Raw genomic sequence first — 24,783 nt, forward strand, 5'->3', positions numbered from 1 at the left:
AGATCACGGGCACCCAGTATGGTTTTCCGGCCTTGATCCTTGCGCACAGAGATTCTTCCAGATTCTCTGAATCTTTTGATGATATTATGCACTGTAGATGATGATATGTTCAAACTTTTTGCAATTTTACACTGTCAAACTCCTTTCTGATATTGCTCCACTATTTGTCGGTGCAGAATTAGGGGGATTGGTGATCCTCTTCCCATCTTTACTTCTGAGAGCCGCTGCCACTCCAAGATGCTCTTTTTATACCCAGTCATGTTAATGACCTATTGCCAATTGACCTAATGAGTTGCAATTTGGTCCTCCAGCTGTTCCTTTTTTGTACTTTTAACTTTTCCAGCCTCTTATTGCCCCTGTCCCAACTTTTTTGAGATGTGTTGCTGTCATGAAATTTCAAATGAGCCGATATTTGGCATGAAATTTCAAAATGTCTCACTTTCGACGTTTGATATGTTGTCTATGTTCTATTGTGAATACAATATCAGTTTTTGAGATTTGTAAATTATTGCATTCCGTTTTTATTTAAAATTTGTACTTTGTCCCAACTTTTTTGGAATCGGGGTTGTAAATCAAATCTGCATTGTCTTGCTGATGTAAGTTTTTATTATTATTATTATTATTATTATTATTATTATTATTATTATTATTATTTTAAACCTCTTTCAGGCAAAGTTGGTGAATGTGAGAGGCAAGTTTCTTTCCATGCCCACTCCACTCAATCACATCAACCTACATGTGAGAGGAGGATTCATCCTACCATGCCAGAAGCCAGGGAACAACACAAAAGACAGGTACAAAATTCTAAGTGTGTTTTCAAGAAATGTTGAAAATAAATATTGGAATAGACACATAACATATGGTATATAAACATACAGACAAGCACACACACAGAGGGCAGCTGGTGATGTTTTGTTTTGGGGCAGCGTAAACAGGGAATAATATAATATCACTAATATATCATTTAAAGCTTTATATAGAAATGTATACATTTTGGCATTTGAGTCTGAACTACATTTTATCTGAATAACAAACACAGTACACAGAAAAGTTGTAACCCTTTTGTTCAAACCAAAAAACACGAGTGTCACCAAAATGGGATAGATTAGCACATTGGAGCTCAAATGTGGGGGTAGGGGGAAGTGTCATGCTGTGTAATTGCATAACACAACTGTCTCTGCTGCATGAACCTGCAGCACTGGGATTGTTACAGTCAGGCCTCAGCCTTGATTCATATCATCTCATTCTGTGTCGTTTTTTTTTTTTTTTTTGGGGGGGGGGGTTGGTACACCCGCTAGTGGTGCTGTTACACTTAGTTTCCAAAAAAAAAAAAAATCCTTTGAAACATTTGTTAACTACAGATAAGATTATGTGGATGCCTGAAATAAAATCTTATATTGATTTTCATGTAACTTTGAGAGACTGTGGGGAATTAGCCCTGCTAGCCCATTGATACGAGTTTCCTCTGTGTGTGTGTCTCTCTCTCTTTTCACTTTAATTAAATGTAGATTATTGGGTAAAAATGGGAATTATATCCTTTCAAAACCAAATCCAGACAATAAACTGTTTAACAAGTAAATAACGAGTAAATGGGTTTGAATACTTTCTGAATCCAGTATGTGTCCAGAATCAGTTGCAGTTTGATTGTATGAAATGTCAGACAAAATCTCTCTTTTTTTCAAGTGGTTATTGACCACAAATAATACAACCCCAATTCCAAAAAAGTTGGGACAAAGTACAAATTGTAAATAAAAATTGAATGCAATGATGTGGACGTTTCAAAATTCCATATTTTATTCAGAATAGAACATAGATGACATATCAAATGTTTAAATTGAGAAAATGTATCATTTAAAGAGAAAAATTAGGTGATTTTAAATTTCATGACAACAACACATCTCAAAAAAGTTGGGACAAGGCCATGTTTACCACTGTGAGACATCCCCTTTTCTCTTTACAACAGTCTGTAAACGTCTGGGGACTGAGGAGACAAGTTGCTTAAGTTTAGGGATAGGAATGTTAACCCACTCTTGTCTAATGTAGGATTCTAGTTGCTCAACTGTCTTAGGTCTTTTTTTGTCGTATCTTCCATTTTATGATGCGCCAAATGTTTTCTATGGGTGAAAGATCTGGACTGCAGGCTGGCCAGTTCAGTACCTGGACCCTTCTTCTACGCAGCCATGATGCTGTAATTGATGCAGTATGTGGTTTGGCATGGTCATGTTGGAAAATGTAAGGTCTTCCCTGAAATAGACGTTGTCTGGATGGGAGCATATGCTGCTCTAGAACCTGGATATACCTTTCAGCATTGATGGTGTCTTTCCAGATGTGTAAGCTGCCCATGCCACACGCACTAATGCAACCCCATACCATCAGAGATGCAGGCTTCTGAACTGAGCACTGATAACAACTTGGGTCGTCCTTCTCCTCTTTAGTCCGAATGACACGGTGTGAAAAGGCAGCCCTGCCTTTCCACAAACGTGTCAGACTTTTGCGCTACAATTTAGTCTGCTAATGTTATCTGGCAGGCACTAACACGGACACCTGCACACACACACACACACACACACACAAATATTGGACTCTCAATCACGGAGCCGGCAACCGCGTTTGGAGTTCTTTGCAGTACTAAACATTTGAAGAACTTTCAGTACTCACCCAATGGACTAATCAGCACAGCGCTCGGTGAGGTACCCGCCGAGATTGCTCCATACTCCCATTCCATTCCGTTTAACACATATTGCATACACAAACACTCACACTTCCTGGTGCACAAACTTTCTTTCCCCTGGAAAACACGAGCTGTGGGAACTGGGATGTTTTATTTCCCAAATAGCCAATCAGAGACATTTATGACCGTAGGGATGAAAGTAAAATGATTATGGGTTAAATGTGCATTTAGGATGCAGTAATGATGATTTGATGTGATGTATGTTTTATACCGAGAATATATTTTCCTTAATAGTAATGTAGAATGTACATGCATGTATTTTAACAGGGATTTAGAGTAGTATAATTTTGTTGTTTCACCTTTTTGTTTTGTCAGAATGGTTTCAACCACTTATTCAGTTAATTAGGTAATTTTTCAATTAGGCAGTGTATAAAAACAGCAGTTTTCTCAGTCTGGGTGTGGGAGCTTAGGAGAAAGTCTGGTGTTGGAGTCTGTCTGGTGTTGGAGTCTGTCTGGTGTTGGAGTCTGTCTGGTGTTGGAGTCTGTCTGGTGTTGGAGTCTGTCTGGTGTTGGAGTCTGTCTGGTGTTGGAGTCTGTCTGGTGTTGGAGTCTGTCTGGTGTTGGAGTCTGTCTGGTGAAAGCTGGGGGTTTTTTTGGTGCTTATTGTAGATTTATAGGTAGTTTTATTTGACAACCATTGTGTTGATTTTTTTTCTTTTTTGTTTATTTTTGAGAAGTTTTTTTTGTTATTGCACTGTAGAGTACTGCAAGTAAATCTGCTCCTCTGCATTTGCACCATACGTTCCCGTTGTGCTTCCTTTTCTTCAGTTTGGTGACCACCCTGCAGTGAAGGCTGAGCTGGACGGCTCAGCTACTTCACACACGGCGTCCCTGATTTCCATAAAGAACTTCAAATTTTGATTTGTCTGACCACAGAACAGTTTTCCACTTTGCCACAGTCCATTTTAAATGAGCCTTGGCTCAGAGAAGACGCCTGCACTTCTGGATCATGTTTAGATACGGCTTCTTCTTTGAACTATAGAGTTTTAGCTGGCAACGGCGGATGGCACGGTGAATTGTGTTCACAGATAATGTTCTCTGGAAATATTCCTGAGCCCACTTTGTGATTTCTAATACAGAAGCATGCCTGTATGTGATGTAGTGCCGTCTAAGGGCCCGAAGATCACGGGCACCCGGTATGGTTTTCCAACCTTGACCCTTACGTACAGAGATTCTTCCAGATTCTCTGAATCTTTTGATGATATTATGCACTGTAGATGATATGTTCAAACTCTTTGCAATTTTCCACTGTCGAACTCCTTTCTGATATTGCTCCACTATTTGTTGGCACAGAATTAGGGGGATTGGTGATCCTCTTCCCATCTTTACTTCTGAGAGCCGCTGCCACTCCAAGATGCTCTTTTTATACCCAGTTATGTTAATGACCTATTGCCAATTGACCTAATGAGTTGCAATTTGGTCCTCCAGCTGTTCCTTTTTTGTACCTTTAACTTTTCCAGCCTCTTATTGCCCCTGTCCCAACTTTTTTGAGATGTGTTGCTGTCATGAAATTTCAAATGAGCCAATATTTGGCATGAAATTTCAAAATGTCTCACTTTCGACATTTTGATGTTGTCTATGTTCTATTGTGAATACAATATCAGTTTTTGAGATTTGTAAATTATTGCATTCCATTTTTATTTACAATTTGTACTTTGTCCCAACTTTTTTCGAATCGGGGTTGTACAATACAGACTGTAGTCTCCAGGAGCATGACAACAACAGCAGTACCTGTTAAGTTGTTTCTGTAATGAGTTGGATAACATTAAAAGTTGGGGGGTGGGGACTTGTATCAAATTTAAATGTGAATGGAAAACTTGAGGACTGTGTTGAACTTTGAGGTAAAAGATTAGAACTCAGCTTTGTCTCTGATATGTGCATGTTTTGTGAGACATGAAATCGAATCTAATTAAATTGAATTCCAAATAAAATACAATAATACAACACTGAAACAAACAGGGCAGTGTTAGTGCTAATCATATTACTGTTAACACAGAAGATGTGACATTAGAATACAGTATTCTGTACATGATTGTATTCTGTATACAATCATGTTTCCAAAAAAGTTGGGATGCTGTGTAAAATATAAATAAAACCAGAATACTATGATTTGCAAATCATGGAAACCCTATAATTGAAAATAGTACAAAAGTACGATTCGCAAGGGATAAGTATTACCTCTGGACCTCTGGTAATTTGCAATTAACCCCGCACCTCTGTGTTATTGTGTGGCGCATTCGGACGGGATAAGCAAAAGTCTGTAATTCACTGAATTTACAGACATTGTGACCGGATGTGTCGTAAGTTCACAGCATCCTGTTTCGTCTTGTAGACAGTAGAGATGGGATTTATGGCTCTTTGATGGGATCCGCATCTTTGTGATCCGTTCTTTGAAAAGAGCCGTTCAAAAGACTGGCTCATTTGGCTCTTTTTAAATATTTATTCAGTTTTAAGAAGACAGCGTCTAAAGAAGCCAGATCCCTCTGCTTAGACAGTGACATCAATATTTCTGGACATACCTTTTATATAAAGCAACCTAGACTTACATGATTGTAACCCCTAAACGCTCATAAATAACCATTAAAAAACAATGAGGGCTTCAATGAATGTCCATGCAGAATGGCTTTTCTGTAAAAAAAAAAAGAACCCACTCAAGAACATAGTTATCAAGAAGGTTATCAGGTTAATTGGCAACAGGTTAGTTACATAACTGGGTATAAAAAAGAGCACCCAGGGAGGCTGAGTCTCTCAGAAGTAAAGATGGGGAGGGGTTCACCACTCTGTGAATGACTGCATGAGCAAATAGTGCAACAATTTAAGGATAATGTTCCTCGATATAAAATTGCAAAGAATTTGGGGATCATATCATCTATGGTACATCTTCTTCTTCTTCTTCTTCTTTTGGCTGCTCCCGATTAGGGGTCGCCATAGCGGATCTTTCGTCTCCATTTCTTCCTGTCCTCCGCATCCTTCTCTACCACACCTGCCACTTTCATGTCCTCTCTCACCACATCCATGTATCTCCTCTTTGGCCTTCCTCATTTTTGTGTGCCTGGCAGCTACATCCTCAACATTCTCCTTCCAACATGCTCTGCATCTCTTCTGAGGATGTGCCCATACCATCTCAGTCTCATCTCTCTTAGCTTAATTCCCAAGCTCTCCACATGTACTGTCCCTCTGATGTGCTTGTTCCTTATTCTGTCTAACCTTGTCACTCCCATCACAAACCTTAACATCCTCAACTCCGCCACCTCCAACTTTGCCTCCTGTCTCTTCATTAAGGGTACTGTCTCCAATCCATACATCACAGCTGGTCTCACTACAGTCTTATACATCTTACCTTTCACTTTTGCTGGGACTTTCCTATCACAAATGACTCCTGAAATCCTTCTCCAACTGCTCCATCCTGCCTGCATTCTCTTTCTCACCTCACTATCACAGCCCCCATTTTCCTGCACAGTTGACCTCAGGTACTTGAATTCACCAACTTTCTTTAAATCTACTCTTTGCATCTTCACTACACTCTCATCCCCATTCTCATTGATGCACATGTACTCTGTTTTGCTACTGCTCACTTTCATTCCTCTTCATTCCAGTGCATGCCTCCATCTCTCCAAACCCAGCTCAACCTCCTTTCTACTTTCACCACATATCACAATATCATCCGCAAACCTCATGTTCCATGGTGACTCTTGCCTCACTTCATCTGTCAAGCTATCCATCACTATGGCAAACAAGAACGGACTCAAAGCAGATCCTTGATGAAGTCCCACCTTCACCTTGAACCATTCAGTCATTCCAACTGCACACCTCACTGCTGTTTCACTGTTCTCATACATGTCTTGCACCACTCTAATATGCTTCTCATTCACTCCACACTTTCTCATACAATACCATAACTCATCTCTCGGCACTCTATCATATACCTTCTTCAGGTCTACAAACACACAATGTAGCTTTCTCTGGCCTTTCCTGTACTTCTCCATTAACATTCTTAAAGCAAAAATTGCATCCAATGTGGTCTTCCTTGGCATATCATATCATTAAAAGATTCAGATAATCTGGAGAAATCTCTTGACCCAAGGGACAATGCTGAAAACCAACATTTGATTCTCTTGTGGAAATCACTGCATGGGCTCAGGAACACTTCTGAAAACCATCATCTGTGAACACAGTTTATCACTGCATCCACAAATGCAAGTGAAAACCATAAATAAACGATATCCAGAAACACTGCTGCCTTCTCTGGGCCCAAGCTGATTTACAATATGCTGAGGCAAAGTGGCAAACTGTCCTTTGGTCTGATGAATCGAAATTTGAATTTTTTTGAGGAAATCATTGACACCGCATCCTCTGGGCTAAAGAAGAGAGGGATCATCCAGCTTGTTATCAGGGCAGAGTTCAAAAGCCAGCATCTGTGATAGTATGGGGTGCATTAGTGTACATGGTATTGGTAGCTACCACATCTTGGAAGGCACAATTAATATGAAATGATATACAGGTTTTGGAGCTTTGGATGCTTCCATCTAGCTGTTTGATGTTTTGGATGTTTCCATCCAGATGACATCTTTTTCAGGGAAGGCCTTGCTTATTTGAGCAAGACAAAGCCAAACCACATTTTACCCATATTCCAACTGCATGGCTCTGGAATAGAAGAGTCCAGGTGCTAAACTGGCCTGCCTGCAGTCCAGACCTGCCTTCCATTTAAAATATTTGGTGCATTATGGAGCATAAAATACAACAAAGGAGACCCGAACTGTTGAGCAACGGAAATTGTATATCAGGCATGAATGGGACAACATTTCACTTTCAAAATTGGTCTTCTCAGTCCCCAAACAATTTGCAGAGTGTTGTTAAAAGTAGAGGTGATGCAACACAGTGGTAAACATGCCCCTGTCCATGCCACTTTTTTGAAACATGTTGCTGGCATCAAATTCAAAATGAGCATACAGTATATACAATCATAATTTTAAAAAATCAGTTTCAACAATTGCTATGTTGTTTTAGTACAATTTGCAAACAAATATAGGGTTTTCCATGATTTTTAAATCATTGCATTCTGTTTTTATTTACATTTTACACAGTGCCCCAACTTTTTTTTAGAATTGGGGTTGTATAATCATACTAGTATAATAGCGACCTAAGCATAGACTGAATGTTAAAGGTGCTGACTGCAAAGTTGAATTCAGAGCAGAATATTCTATTTCTATTGCTGTTGGAATTTTGAGATGTTTCGCTGCTGCACACACCGTGTGCCCTATATGTTTTGCCAAGATAAAATGCATCTCGCATTTTATGATTTCGGTGATTGGTGAAGCGAATGAGCAACAATATCACATGACCATCATGGGGCATGTTTGACCCACTTTTAACTAAAACAAGTCAGCATAGGCAAACATGGCAGACTCCGCTCTCCTACCAGCAAAAAGCCAGCAGAAAAGAAAAGGAAAGCCTGCCTAGTGAGTACAACTGCAAGACAAAGCAAGTTTAGATGACATATTATTTTTTTCTGGACAGATGACTAAATCATTATAGCTTGTGCTTAGCTATCTTAACCTTAGAATCCATAGGCTCGACTTCACAGAAGTGAGTCTGAAGTTATACACCAAATGATTTGATTTTATAGAGAAAGAAACAATAATACAAAATCAGTAATGGAGAAAAAAATATATATATATCCATCTTTTGTTTCACAGATGTATTCACGAATGTCAATCACAAATTACATGCTTGAACTCAAAACTCTCCAAGGTCAATGCAGATCCAGTTCCATAATTATGCTAATTAGTTCAAACTCTGGGGCGGCACGGTGGTGTAGTGGTTAGCGCTGTCGCCTCACAGCAAGAAGGTCCGGGGTTCGAGCCCTGGGGCTGGCGAGGGCCTTTCTGTGTGGAGTTTGCATGTTCTCCCCGTGTCCGCGTGGGTTTCCTCCGGGTGCTCCGGTTTCCCCCACAGTCCAAAGACATGCAGGTTAGGTTAACTGGTGACTCTAAATTGACCGTAGGTGTGAATGTGAGTGTGAATGGTTGTTTGTCTCTATGTGTCAGCCCTGTGATGACCTGGCGACTTGTCCAGGGTGTACCCCGCCTTTCGCCTGTAGTCAGCTGGGATAGGCTCCAGCTTGCCTGCGACCCTGTAGAAGGATAAAGCGGCTAGAGATAATGAGATGAGATGAGTTCAAACTCTTCATGTTCAGCTGTTTCTGTGGGGCCATACTGTTTATTTCAAGAGGTAGGAAAACAGTCCTAAAATGGAGAAAAGGTACCCTTAGCACATCAAATTGATGTGTATAATATTGTTCTTGTGAGACATAGGATAATGCCATGCACGATAAAAAAAAAAAATTTAATTTCAGATGACTTTGCAGTCAGCACCTTTAACTTATTCATTCATTCATTCATTCATTCATTCATTTATTTTTACTGCTCCAGTCGCCAGAATCCTCTGAGTCTGATTGTTGCTCTTGATGATGATGGAACAGCAAAAGGTTCTCTGTTCTGGGATGATGGAGAGGGAATCGGTGGGTGTTTTCAGGTGTACACATCCAACATTACACTATGTTTAGGTACCCCAAGGGCTGCTGCACCACACATAGACAAGTGCTGACCAGCACTGATGAGAGTGATTTTTCATCAAGTCATTTTATATACAAAAGTTGTATCATTCATTTTAATTTTGTATGAAAACAAACACCATGTCTTTAACATTACATATGTCCACTGTTTGTGTATTAATGTAATAGTTTATCAATTAAACAACAACTAAAAAAAATAGGCTATTCCAGCCTTTGTACAGCATGTTGGCCTAGTGGCTGACAGCCTGTTTCGCAGAGGATGTTGTCTTCTAACTGCTCGCTCAATTTCCCATTATTTGGAATTACTGGGAAACACTGACAGATGAATAGATATTGTCTCTTAAGCCACATTTCTGTATCAAAATTATGCCTGTCACGCCAATATAACTGGTTGGACTATTCAATTAAGCCTTTAGTTCTGATTACAAAATGACTTAATAAATGTGAAAGCTGTCAATGTTTACATAAATAGTAAGCTTAGATTATCTATTTTAAAAAAAATTATGCGTGTGAAGTCAAATAATCTGATGCGAAACTACACCTTGCAAATTTATTAGCCTGAGTCTCCTTGCCGACGACATTGACCCTGCACAGGAAACATAGTAGATCCAGCACGTGGAATGATGTCAAGTGACACAAACGCTCAAAGAATTTGATGTTCTCTGTAAATATACAAAGAATTGTGTCTGTTATTGCTTTATAAAATCATATTAGTTCCCTTACATGAATCTTGTAGCTTAAATGTGCATGGATATTATGGAATCATTGCTGACATTTCTGTGCATCTCTATGGCTGATTCGTGTTTAAAAATCCTGATATATAGCAAACAAATGTCAGTAGTTGAAACTGCCAAAGGGCAAAAGTAGAAGTTATTAGTAAACATCACATGTTAAGCATGCTACTTTGTCAAGTTGAAAAAAAAACATGAACTTCTCTGCATGAATGATTACATCCAATAAAAATAAATTATATTTCTTACCAAAACAGCAGAGTTCATGAAATATAATAAAATAATTAAATATTATTCTCCCAGAATACCACATTTATAACTTTATACATTTAAAATTGTCAGTCTAAGGACATTAAAAATAAAGGACACATTATAGGGATTAAGTAAATAGTTTAAATACTTTGTAATGCATCTGTGCAGATATTGATCCTGCTTTGTTATTGATTTTACTGATCACAATTATTTTGATACAAATTAATACTTCATGAGTTCTGTCACATGACAATATAAATACATGTACATATCCATTTGAAAGACAAAGGACTTACCCAGTGAATGTGTGAGCAGTAAAGTTGTGAATGATAAAAGAAGTAAATTTTGTGCACTTACTTATTTATCCTTTTTTTTGAGTTCATCATATTATTTTCACAAAGCTGCTGTCCAGTAAAATTGCAAATTCTAAAAAAACAAGGGAATGTGTCTATATAGCAGTTCAAACCTGATGTGAATAGCACCAATATTCAGAAAATTATGGCAGATTTACCTTTGAAAATCAACAAATCTGTCAACTTGGCCGTTTTTATTTATTTATTTATTTATTTTTTTTCAATTTTTAATGGTCAAGCATTTTTAATTTATCCTTCAGATAATAACTTGGAAAAAAAATAGACCTAAAATTAGACCTAAAAAATTTAGACCTGCACAAAGGTGTGTTAAAAATGGTATAGAGATCTTGCAGTCACGTGACCGGAAAGTACACAGCTGCCATCTTGTCGGTCAACAGCACAGCTGAATATTGCTGCACTCGTGTACAGAATGGATCAATTTCAACCGACGGACTACACGGCTCATTTTTCTAATGAACAGATAACTAGATATATGTCTAAAATAAACGATCTACAGATTAGTGACCCTTATGGCTTACCGGACGGAGTTTTCACAACCGTGTCAGTGGATTTTGAACTGCCAGAGGTGGAATACCCAGACGTGTATTAGACCTCATTAACTTTCCCTCGATGTTCAGTGGTGAAGCACTGCGTGCTTATAAATCTCTGGACAGTTATCTTTACAGAAATTCAGGATTTGTCAGCGACTCAGATGTGGTATCTTGTAAACAAGAAAATGATCCTCACTGGACGGGTAAGTCACTTAAGTATTGAGTATAGCACTGACCAGCCGATTATAGAATAGAATAAGGTAATTCCAGCTGTAATTCCAAATCGTCCGTCTTGTTTACCTGGCGTTGGAGAGGTAGAGGCTTAGCAGTGGAGGTTTGAGTGGCTGTTTTCTGAGCTTAGTCAACAGGCCGGCTCTGCAGCCTCGCTTTTGCTTCCGCTCCCGGTGCCGCCTCCTTCGCTTTGCTTCCGATAACAATCCACGGAGACCCCGCTGGTCTCGCTATCTCATCCGGAATGTTGTGCATGCGATGGAAATCGCTACAAACCGTCATTTTCTGCTGGAAACCAATGTCCAGTAAGTCCATATGGTTGTAGTGGATATTGAAGTCCGGTACAGACGAACAACACGCAAAAAATACACACAAAAAACATAAAAAACGTGCACAGGTAGGGAGAGCTTGTAGCTGCAGCCGTTGTAGTAGAATTGTATATAGTAGGGTGTAGCGAGAATCGCGTGTGGGTGGAGCACAGAGGACGGCAGGACAGAGTAAAATTCAATCACTTCCTTTTTATTTGCTCTTTTCAGACGCAGACACCACTCTCTCAGCCACGCACACAGACACACACACACACACACACACCCAAGTCGTCTGGCTGGGGAGAGAGCTCCCTTCTGCTCTCCCTCTCCCTCCTTAAGTAGCGGGCGGTTTACTGGGGAAAACATACACAAACACAGGTTAATTACCCTCAGGTGTAGCAATTCTGCCACTTACCTTCCCCGACTCCGCCCTCCTGTCACAGACCGGTGCTTGACCACGCCCCCGCTGCCACATAGGGTTTTCCAGAAGAAAAGGTAGAAGTAGAACCAGAAGTAGAAGTAGAAGGCGGAAATATGGCGTTTGACCGACAAGATGGCGTCTGTCACAATCTGGATCGGCTGTGACGTCACATGCAAGTGCTCCATAGCAACAGATATTTTAACTTTTTATTTTATTTTTTTTCGTTGTTTATTTTACTGATCTTTGAAAATGCCATTTTTGGCATTTTGGCTGTTTTAGTATAAAAACCAAATCTGAAACAGTATAATCTTAAATATTTGAAAATGCTGTAATTTCAAAACCAATAAAGCTATCTTAATGAATGAGGTATCATTGTCTTTGTTTTTTCATGGTCTTTCTGATGGACTATTATATGAGAAAGTACCATAAAAAATACCTTGGGGTACCTACTATATTCACACAACAGACTGTTTGTATTAGAGAAATTGACATCTTTTTTAATGTAATGTATAATAATATAGTGTGTGATACTCTCCTGTTGATGTAAATGGAGTGAATATGTGTATGATGTGGTGTGTATGTCCTACTAATTCGGAATATACCCTGTCATACTGTAATAGGAAATTAGGTGAATGTTGGTAGGCTTTGGTTTATTGTACAGAAAATAAAATTAAATGACAAAATGGTTTTACTTTAACTGTTGCCATTATTCACTTTCTTCCATTTTTTTTATTTTTTGACATTTCCTTCCAGACACATATGAGAAGAACGAATATCTTCTGACGTACTTCAGCGTGTTTCAGGTACAGTACCACATTTAACAATTTTTTTTTAAAGTGTTCTTTCCCATGTACCCAGGCCATCTCTTTAAGTAGCTCTCACACCAAGCTATTTCTCCCTAGCTACCCATTTCACATCACTGTGAAGCTGTTCATGAAGTCTTATCATATGCCGTATCTATTTGGCTATATCTCATATCGAATTCTAACATACTAGTTTGTCAATTTAGTGTGCCACTATAGGTATTGATAGTGGTACACTGAGTGGTATGGTCTTGACATACTATTTAGTATACTACTGTGCAATTAGGAACTGTTGACAATAGGTTTTCCAGTTTTGGTTATGAATACAGATGTCTTCTCCTCTTAGTATGGAGAGGTACTTCCAATTATGGAGGCATAAAATAATCAGCTGTAGCCTTTGCAGTCTGTACATTTTCAAAGAAGACAGGATGTATGGCTCACAAGTGGCCCAATGGAAAATGTTCACCCTATCATCAGGATATTGTGTGTTCAAATCCCTGTGATGCCTTGACCATGAGTCCAAGAGAGCAAAATTGGTCATGCTCCCTGTGTGGGAGAGATGTAATTAACCTCTTCTTTGTCAGAGTGACACAAGCCAATCATAGGTATCTGCCAGTTCATGTTTGTAGAAGAGGCCAGAGAACGATTTCCTCCAAGTATATTCAGCTGCCCTTTCATGAAGTATGAGCAGCAGTTCATTAAGATGCACTGGTTAGCTTCAGATGTCTCAGAGGAAGCATGTGCTAACCTCCCTCCATCCTCCCTGTTTGGTAGCTGTCATCTGATAGGGGAGAGCCAGTGTGGCTACTGTGGGTGTGGCAAATGATCAAATTTGGGAAAAAAAGAAATAGGTTAAAAAAGACATGCAGTGATGTGCGGTAATCATCCCAATGATCATAATAAAGTATATTTATGGAATTCACATTTTTATTTGGAAAAAATGAGCCAGACACAAAGATTGACAGTCAAACACTCTACTTAATATCTGCTTTATGTCTGTAGTCTTCTAAAAAAAATAATGTGTCTGAAAGGAGACATGTTAGTCTTCTACCATACCTGACCAGCAGGAAGGCCCCAGGAGATCCCCCCCCCCCCAGCATTTCACAAGACAAGCATAATGATTGTGTTGCTAATAATATTTGGTTGCCAATAGATCAGTATTAAAGCAACACTAGGTAGAAATTTTACCTTAAAATATCAACTTCTAAAGCAGTTTGATGGTATAACTGTAATAGGGAGAATGGCTTGTCTTCCTTTCTGGGTTTGTGCCTGGTTTGCTAGTTATAGCACTATGTAACCCTGGTGGTGTAACCCTGGTGAGAACTGCTTAACACTTTATGGCACTCCGGCTGGCTTCTAAAATCAGTTAGAACCACTACCCACAAGAATAGGTGAGATCAGTATTCTCAGTATGGACATCATGGTAGTTGAAGTGAATAGACCAAAGAAGATGTTGTCAGAGGAAGCCTGCCTTACTTTATTTTTTCCATCCCCTTCTACTCTGAGGTGTTGCAGGGAGATGTAACCTTCTTTCATGCAGCAAGGTGGGAGGCTTGGAGGGCTGACATGCCATGGTCTTGTACTGCCTCTTTTACCCCATCAATCCATCCCTTTCTTAGTCTTCCTCTGGCTCTAGAAGCAGAGTGTCTGGAATTGTAGGCATGGTCAGAGGAAGCCAGAAGGAGAAAAGGAGAGAGTTACTGAGCAAATAACCAGACAAGAGTAAATCTTGGACTGGATTTTACTTGTTGCCAAGAGCTAAGAGAGATAAAAGGCTACAAGACAGATGCTGAACTGGACTTCTTTCTATTGAACTAGTAAGTAATATTACATTAGATGCCTTGCTCTGTTACACTTCCTTGATGTTTGGCTATGTTATCAAAGATGTCAACTCACTAACATTTGATTACAAGCCAAGTCAGTCCATTTTGACAGAGGTTTAGCCACAAGCTACATCTTGTAGTGATGTTGGAAAACTTATTAATAACACTGAGATATCAGTCCTGATAATAAGGGCTCTTGTGTTGGTTGCTGTCTAGCTTTGTTGGTGAACTTGCCACCCACGTTTGCATCAGTTTATGCCATGTTTTGTAAGATTTAGTTGACTAACTGTTCTTTGTCTGTCAGCATCCCCAGCAGTAGATATGTCAGTGTTAGTATCATTCTGGTTAAGTTAACTTAGCATGCTACTATTCTCAGTTACGGTATGTGCAAACTCTGGTTTGCAACATGGCAAAAAAAAAAAGTCTGAGCATGCATGTTTACTTCAATTCATGATCTGTCTCACAGCTAATGGGAACACAATGACAATCCAACAACAGAGTGCACATCCTTGCCAATGTTAGTGTTTTGCAAAAGTATTCATCCCCCTTGGTGTTGGTCCTGTTTTGTCGCATTACAAGTTGGAATTAAAATGGATTTTTGGGGGGTTAGCACCATTTGATTTACACAATATGCCTACCACTTTAAAGGTGCATTTTTTTTTAAATGTGACACAACAATAAGATGATAAACAGAGAAATCTGCAGTGTGGATAGCTATTCAGCCCCTTTTGTATGAAACCCCTAAATAAGAGCTGGTCCAACCAATTAGCTTCATAAGTCACATAATTAGTTGGTTAAGATCCACCTGTGTACAAAAGTGTCAAAGTGTCACATGACCTGTCACATGATGTCTTTATAAATCAACCTGTTCTGGAAGGACCCTGACTCTGCAACACTACTAAGCAAGCAACAAGGAGCACTCCAAACAGGTCAGAGACAAAGTTGTTAAGAAGTATAGATCAGGGTTGGGTTATAATTTTATATATATATATAAAATAAACTTTGAATATCACACGGTGCACCATTAAATCCATTATAGCGAAATGGAAAGAAAATGGCACCACGACAAACCTGACAAGAGAAGGCCGCCCACCAAAACTCACAGACTGGGCAAGGAGGGCATTAATCAGAGATGCAACAAAGACACCAAAGATAACACTGAAGGAGCTGCAAAGATGCACAGCGGAGATGGGAGTATCTGTCCATAGGACCACTTTAAGCCATACGCTACACAGAGTGGGGCTTTGTGGAAGAGTGGCCAGAAAAAAAGAAGCCATTGCTTCAAGAAAATAAATAAATAACAAAACATGTTTGGAATTTGCCCAACAGCATATGGCAGACTCCCCAAGCACATGGAAGATGATTCTGTGGTTGGATGAAACTAAAATTTAACTTTTTGGCCATCATGGGAAACGCCATGTGTGGTGCAAACCCAACACTTCCCATCACCCTGAGAACACCATTCCTGCAGTGAAGCATAGTGGTGACAGCATCGTGCTGTGGGGATGTTTTTCATCTGCAGGGACAGGAAAGCTGGTGAGGATTGAAGGAAATATGGATGGCACTAAACTCAGGGCAATTCTGGAGGAATTCTGGAGGAAAACCTGTTTGAGTCAGCCAGAGGTTTGAGACTGGGACGAAGGTTCACATTCCATCAGGACGATGACCCTAAACATACTGCTGAAGTTACACTTCTTCTTCTTTAGTGTTCTGCCTGATGGAAGGTCTGCTCTGACAACTTCAGTCATCAAAGTTTCTAGGGAAGAATTACAGTATTAGTTTCCTGTTGCCTTCCCCTGGATTATTATGGATGTTTTCTCCTCTCAACCATTCACGCCTATGGACAATTTAGAGTAGCCATTTAGCCTAAACATGGCTTCAGACTGTGGGGGAAACTGGAGCACTCTGAGGAAACCCACACAAACATGAGCAGAACATGCACACTTCACACGCAAAGGCCCCCGTTGGCCACTGGGCTTGAACCCAGAACCTTCTTGCTGTGAGGGAACAGTGCTAACCACTACATCACCATGCCACCTACCAAAGCTACTGGGAGTGGTTTAAAGGGAACCATTTAAATGTCTTTGAATGGCCTAGTCAAAGCGCAGACCTCAATCCAATTGAGAATCTGTGGCATAACTTGAAGACTGCTGTACACCAACACAACCCATCTAACTTGAAGGAGATGGAGCTGTTTTGCCTTGAGGAATTGGCAAAAATCACAGTGGCTAGATGTGCTAAGCAAAGTATTGACTTTGGTGGGTGAATACTTATGCACACACTAGATTTTTGTTGTTTTTTTTTCATCTTAGTTATTGTTTGTGTCAAACAAAAAAAGAAAAATTGCACTTTTAAAGTGGTAGTCATGTTGTGTAAATCAAATGGTGCTAACCCCCCAAAAATCAATTTTAATTCCAGCTTGTAATGCGACAAAACAGGATCAACACCAAGGGGGATGAATACTTTTGCAAGACACTGTATTTATGAACGATTGCCACATAGGCTGTAACCTTTTTGGTGTTACCCCTGTGTGATGGAGTTTTGTAGTTTTTCCAGATGATAACAGTCTTCTAACCTCAAATGCATCTCAAGATAGCTTGAAAATAAATAAATTCATCTTATTGCAAAAAGGTTTGATCAGTCTTTGTCAAGCTTGGATCAAATAAGCCTTGAAAGCTTGGAACTTTGCAAACCTCTCTCAGCTAGGTAATAATAGATTATACTGCTCTCTCTGTCTCTGTGTGTGTGTGTGTATGTATGTGTATATATATATATATGGGCGGCACGGTGGTGTAGTGGTTAGCGCTGTCACCTCACAGCAAGAAGGTCCAGGTTCGAGCACCGTGACCGGCGAGGGCCTTTCTGTGCGGAGTTTGCATGTTCTCCCCGTGTCCGCGTGGGTTTCCTCCGGGTGCTCCGGTTTCCCCCCACAGTCCAAAGACATGCAGGTTAGGTTAACTGGTGACTCTAAATTGACCGTAGGTGTGAATGTGAGTGTGAATGGTTGTCTGTATCTATGTGTCAGCCCTGTGATGACCTGGCGACTTGTCCAGGGTGTACCCCGCCTTTCGCCCATAGTCAGCTGGGATAGGCTCCAGCTTCCCTGCGACCTTGTAGAACAGGATAAAGTGGCTAGAGATAATGAGATGAGATGTATATAATTAGTATGTGAATTATATTCAACACTTCACATTGGCTTGAAAATGCAAACAAGGTATTTCAGCAAAACTAAAATCTTTTTTTTTTTATTCATCTCTGATGTGCCCATTGTTTCTTTGGCTTTTGCTGGTGTTATGGTTAACTGGCATCAGCTTGTAAACAAAGGCTCGTGCACAGCTGTCCATAAGGGGAGCTCAAATGCAATTTGTATTGACATCAGTGGCCTAAAAGTGAATTACACTCTGCAACTTTAGGGGGAGCCTGAGAACAAAAAAGTATCAATTCTTGCATAATGGGGCTTTAAATGACTGCTATAATAATAATAATAATAATAATAATAATAATAATAATAAATGACTGTGTGTGTGTGTGTGTGTGTGTGTGTTTCAGAATACTCTCTGGAACTTAGTTACGCATTATGGTCTAGCACCAACTGATCCACTCAAACTTGGCCAAGTAAAAGTTTGGGGTGCAGGAAGTGTCCCCATCATTAATGTGATCATGAAAACAAACAGAACTGAAACACCGCTGATATTTTCTCATAATCTGCTCACAGAGGTAAGACACTGCTATGACAGCACCATCTTCAAAATGAGATGCATTTCTGTTTGGAATGTGTAATTTATAATTAAAGAGTATTTGGTCTACTGAAAATGAAAATATAAAATTTTAAATTAACATCAACATAATAATAATAATAATAATAATAATAGTTGTTAGGCAGCACAGTGCCGCAATGTTTTGCACTGTCACCTCACAGTAAGGAGGTTCTGGGCGAATCAGGCCTTTCTCTGAGGAGTTTGCATGTTCTCCCTGTGCCTGTGTAGGTTTCCTCTAGGTGCTCGTGTTTCCTCCCACAATCCAGAGACATGTGGCTTAGATCAACTGGCTACTCTAAATTGCCCTTAGGTGTGAGTGTGAATGGCTGTCTGTCCCTCTGCGTTAGCCCTGTGGTAGATTGATGACTTGCCCAGGGCCTTGACCCCTCTTGCCTGAAGTCAGCTGTTCACCATTGTGATCAGCAGAAAAGTATCCCAGAATGCAGAACACATCAAACCATGAGTTGAAGCATGAGTTTCTGCACTGATGCCATATGATTGGCTCATAAGATAACTGCATGAACTGTGTGTGTTTTATCTATATTTATATAGATATCTATGTATCTGTTTAATCATCCTTGATTTCTATCACTACTTCCTTGTTTTATGATCTGGCTCTGCAAATTTTATTTTGAATTAATTGAAAATTCACGCCTTGATAAAGTTGAAGTGAACAGGAATTTGAGAAGTAAGAATGTACCCAGGCTTAGTGTGAGATAAAGAATAACAAGGTATGGATAGTTACAAAGTCTGTCCAGTATGTAGCATTCAGTTTATTTGTTTGTTTACATTTCTTGACTGTAGACCAAGTTTGATAAGGCCAGTCAGAAAAAAAAATCGTTGTATGTATTGTACTGTATGTACAGTGGTGCTTGAAAGTTTGTGAACCCTTTAGAATTTTCTATATTTCTGCATAAATATGACCCAAAACATCAGATTTTCACACAAGTCCTAAAAGTAGATAAAGAGAACCCAGTTAAACAAATGAGACAAAAATATTATACTTGGTCATTTATTTATTGAGGACAATGATCCAGTATTACATATCTGTGAGTGGCAAAAGTATGTGAACCTTTGCTTTCAGTATCTGGTGTGACCCCCTTTACAGCAATAACTGCAACTAAACATTTCCCGTAACTGTTGATCAGTCCTGCACACCGGCTTGGAGGAATTTTAGCCCATTCCTCCATACAGAACAGCTTTAACTCTGGGATGTTGGTGGGTTTCCTCACATGAACTGCTTGCTTCAGGTCCTTCCACAACATTTCAATTGGATTAAGGTCAGGACTTTTATCTTGGCCATTCCAAAACATTAAAGTTAATGTATTCTTCTTTAACCATTCTTTGGTAGAACGACTTGTGTGCTTAGGGTCCTTGTCTTGCTGCATGACCCACCTTCTCTTGAGATTCAGTTCATGGACAGATGTCCTGACATTTTCCTTTAGAATTCGCTGGTATAATTCAGAATTCATTGTTCCATCAATGATGGCAAGCTGTCCTGGCCCAGATGCAGCAAAACAGGCCCAAACCATGATACTACCACCACCATGTTTCACAGATGGGATAAGGTTCTTATGCTGGAATACAGTGTTTTCCTTTCTCCAAACATAATGCTTCTCATTTAAACCAAAAAGTTCTATTTTCGTCTCATCTGTCCACAAAACATTTTTTTCCAATTGCCTTCTGGCTTGTCCACATGATCAGTAGCAAACTGCAGACGAGCAGCAATGTTCTTTTTGGGGAGCAGTGGCTTTCTCCTTGCAACCCTGCCATGCACACCATTTGCTGTTCAGTGTTCTCCTGATGGTGGACTCATGAACATTAGCCAATCTGAGAGAGCCCGACTATTGCACGCCTTGCACTTGGAGTGATCTTTGTTGGTCGACCACTGCTGGGGAGGGTAACAATGATCTTGAATTTCCTCCATCTGTACACAATCTGTCTGACTGTGGATTGGTGGAGTCCGAACTCTTTAGAGATGGTTTTATAACCTTTTCTAGCCTGATGAGCATCAACAACGCTTTTTCAAGTCGTTCAAATTCTGTAAAGCTGCTTTGCGACAATGTTTATTGTTAAAAGCGCTATACAAATAAACTTGACTTGACTTGACTTTTTCTAAGGACCTCAGAAATCTCCTTTGTTGCCATGATACACTTCCACAAACATGTGTTGTGAAGATCAGACTTTCAAGTCAAGTCAAGTTTATTTGTACAGCGCTTTTAACAATAAACATTGTCGCAAAGCAGCTTTACAGAATTTGAACGACTTAAAACATGAGCTAATTTTATCCCTAATCTATCCCCAGTGAGCAAGCCTGTGGCAACGGTGGCAAGGAAAAACTCCCTCAGACGACATGAGGAAGAAACCTCGAGAGGAACCAGACTCAAAAGGGAACCCATCCTCATTTGGGCAACAACAGACAGCATGACTATAACATTAACAATTTTAACATGAAGACAGACACTTTGATAGATCCCTGTTCTTTAAATAAAACAGGGTGCCCACTCACACCTGATTGTCATCCCATTGATTGAAAACACCTGACTCTAATTTCACCTTCAAATTAACTGCTCATCCTAGAGGTTCACATACTTTTGCCACTCACAGATATGTAATATTGGATCAATGTCCACAATAAATAAATGACCAAGTATAATATTTTTTGTCTCAGTTGTTTAACTGGGTTCTCTTTATCTACATTTAGGACTTGTGTGAAAATCTGATGATGTTTTAGGTCATATTTATGCAGAAATATAGAAAATTCTAAAGGGTTCACAAACTTTCAAGCACCGCTGTAAACTGTCATCATATTGTGTCTAAATGAGATGCATCACAATTGTGTCTTTCTCTGTTTTAGGAGTTGTTGATTGATGCACCGAGCAAACCACCGGCAATAGGAGAACAATTCTCTATCACTTGGAGCACAGGAATATGAAAAGGAAAATGCAAACACAAAAATCAAGATAAAATGTTCACTTCCAATTATTTGCATAGTGTTAATACATTCAAACAGCATCATTAATGAAAAGCAACTCTGAATGAATTCTGTCTTATGTAACTTGTACATGGTGATTTTATTTTCCAGTGAACTTTCAAACTGTAAGAAACTAATTGTCGTAGATTAAAACTACACACACACACACACACACACACACATACATCACATGGGGTATGTTCATACAGTACAGAGTGTGTCTTTGGAAAACACGCTCTGTGCACCATGGGAAGATGATAATAATAACCCCTAATTATCAACAATCACATTTTTTGGCCGACAACCTGCCAGGCCGACTTCATGCACCATTAAGTCTCAGTTATAATAATATGATCATCAATTATTCATTCCACAATATACATAATGATATCAATTTAGCAATGGGGACTGCAAATTGATTTCTGCTCTAATTGACAATCAGCATGTGGTATGTGAGGTGCATGTGCTGGATTGTAGGAAGTTGAAGGTGCCTTGGGTGGTCACTAATGACGATTATACCGGAGACATATCCTTCCCAAGGTAGTGAAGGTCCAACTGTGCATATAATTATTTAGAGGTTCATTTGGAGAGATGGTGCATTTGAAGCAACGATTCAATTAGCAGAAACAGCAGTCCTGTTTCCCTTGTAGGAAAAACTGGCATGGATATTGCAGGATGCTGAAACAAACAATGACAAACACATGCATAGAACAGGATTATGAACAAAAAATCAAAGTCAATAAACACAGTAGAGTACCCATACACGCAAACAGAATCATTAGGATCAGCTGCACTCTTAAAAAACAGGGTTTCTCAAGGATTCTTTAGATAACAGGAGTTCTCTACTTTATCCACTTAACTTCTTTCACAGGGAAACCATTTACTAGATGAAGAGAGACAACCTAGCACATGCTTTATAGCATAGATGGCTAGCATGCAAAAGCCAGATTGGTGAAGCATGTATTTATGCAATAATGCATAAGCAGTGCAATGAGCTTTACATTCATCACATTTGACTTGTTACTATTATACTGGCAATACTGTGAAATACAGGTTAATTTAACCAGAAGCCCACCTTTTAAAACACTACAAATAAGAATATCTAAGGTGACTGATGAAGATTCTTGCTAAAGGCAAGATAAAGTGGTGTTTGAAAGTTTGTGAACCCTTGAGAATTTTCTATATTTCTGCATACATATGACCGAAAACAACATCAGATTTTCACACAAGTCCTAAAAGTAGATAAAGAGAACCCAGTTAAACAAATGAGACAAAAATATTATACTTGGTTATTTATTTATTGAGGAAAATGATCCAATATTACATATCTGTGAGCAGCAAAAGTATGTGAACCTCTAGGATTAGCAGTTAATTTGAAGGTGAAATTCAAGTCAGGTGTTTTCAATCAATGGGATGACAATCAGGTGTGAGTGGGCACCCTGTTTTATTTAAAGAACAGGGATCTATCAAAGTCTGATCTTCACAACACATGTTTGTGGAAGTGTATCATGGCACGAACAAAGGAGATTTCTGAGGACCTCAGAAAAAGCGTTGTTGATGCTCATCAGGCTGGAAAAGGTTACAAAACCATCTCTAAAGAGTTTGGACTCCACCAATCCACAGTCAGGCAGATTGTGTACAAATGGAGGAAATTCAAGACCATTGTTATCCTCCCCAGGAGTGGTCGACCAACAAAGATCACTCCAAGAGCAAGGCGTGTAATAGTTGGCAAGGTCACAAAGGACCCCAGGGTAACTTCTAAGCAACTGAAGGCCTCTCTCACATTGGCTAATGTTAATGTTCATGAGTCCACCATCAGGAGAATACTGAACAACAATGGTTTGCATGGCAGGGTTGCAAGGAGAAAGCCACTGCTCCTCAAAAGAACATTGCTGCTCATCTGCAGTTTGCTAAAGATCACGTGGACAAGCCAGAAGGCTATTGGAAAAATGTCTTATGGACGGATGAGACCAAAATAGAACTTTTTGGTTTAAATGAGAAGTGTTATGTTTGGAGAAAGGAAGACACTGCATTCCAGCATAAGAACCCTATCCCATCTGTGAAACATGGTGGTGGTAGTATCATGGTTTGGGCCTGTTTTGCTGCATCTGGGCCAGGACGGCTTGCCATCATTGATGGAACAATGAATTCTGAATTATACCAGCAAATTCTAAAGGAAAATGTCACAACATCTGTCCATGGACTGAATCTCAAGAGAAGGTGGGTCATGCAGCAAGACAACGACCCTAAGCACACAAGTTGTTCTACCAAAGAATGGTTAAAGAAGAATAAAGTTAATGTTTTTGAATGGCCAAGTCGAAGTCCTGACCTTAATCCAATCGAAATGTTGTCGAAGGACCTGAAGCGAGCAGTTCATGTGAGGAAACCCACCAACATCCCAGAGTTGAAGCTGTTCTGTACGGAGGAATGGGCTAAAATTCCTCCAAGCCGGTGTGCAGGACTGATCAACAGTTACCGGAAACGTTTAGTTGCAGTTATTGCTGCACAAGGGAGTCACACCAGATACTGAAAGCAAAGGTTCGCATACTTTTGTCACTCACAGATATGTAATATTGGATCATTTTCCTTAATAAATAAATGACCAAGTATAATATTTTTGTCTCATTTGTTTAACTGGGTTCTCTTTATCTACTTTTAGGACTTGTGTGAAAATCTGATGATGTTTTAGGTCATATTTATGCCGAAATATAGAAAATTCTAAAGGGTTCACAAACTTTCAAGCACCACTGTATTTTACAGTATCAGTATGGTATTAATATACATTCAGACTTTATCACTAAAGTCATTGTTACAGACGTAACAATGGTTAGGTTTTTGCTACACTAATTTTTGGCCCGTTCCTCTTAGTAAATCATCAATTCCCTAAAGTTACAAGACTCACAGTTTCTTTTCTATTACAATTAGATCCAATTAGCATGCACAAACAAACAAATATTGTTTAAAAGCCTCACCCTTTTCTGCAATGTATAGTGTGTATAGTTCTGGCCAAACAGTATCATTATTGCTTCATTTGCCCAGAGAATACTCCTTCAAAAGGTTCGGTCTTCATCCTGGTGCAAACTTCAGTTTGGCTTTTTAAAATCAGACCATGATGATGTAGGACTCTTTTAATGGTGGACATAAATACTTTGATGTGTCCAATTCCTTCACCATTCTTATGAAAGTCAACACACTTCTCCCCAATTTGGTTTGTGTGTTCTCATATCTTTCCCATGTTGATGGATGACTAAGGGAATTTGGCCTCTTTGTCAC

The 24,783-nt window shown here is 39.4% G+C and overlaps 1 protein-coding gene across 4 annotated transcripts in view; it reads left to right on the forward strand.

The window, feature by feature from the left end:
* The window catches only part of si (sucrase-isomaltase), a 484,577-nt gene extending 461,924 nt beyond the window's left edge, over positions 1 to 22,653 (forward strand). For 3 of the 4 annotated variants that reach the window (XM_060924052.1, XM_060924053.1, XM_060924054.1), the window contains 5 exons: positions 670 to 794; positions 9,163 to 9,251; positions 12,906 to 12,955; positions 18,328 to 18,495; positions 21,394 to 22,653. In XM_060924052.1, the coding sequence (XP_060780035.1) occupies positions 670 to 794; positions 9,163 to 9,251; positions 12,906 to 12,955; positions 18,328 to 18,495; positions 21,394 to 21,471 (510 nt within the window). In that variant the 3' untranslated portion in view covers positions 21,472 to 22,653. Of the gene's footprint in view, positions 1 to 669; positions 795 to 9,162; positions 9,252 to 12,905; positions 12,956 to 14,495; positions 14,773 to 18,327; positions 18,496 to 21,393 lie in introns of those variants that run through there. The other variant, XR_009654900.1, reaches the window with a different exon arrangement.
* Positions 22,654 to 24,783: the final 2,130 nt, after the last annotated feature.

The sequence above is a fragment of the Neoarius graeffei genome, chromosome 6 (genome assembly GCF_027579695.1).
Source record: "Neoarius graeffei isolate fNeoGra1 chromosome 6, fNeoGra1.pri, whole genome shotgun sequence".
NCBI lineage: Eukaryota > Metazoa > Chordata > Actinopteri > Siluriformes > Ariidae > Neoarius > Neoarius graeffei.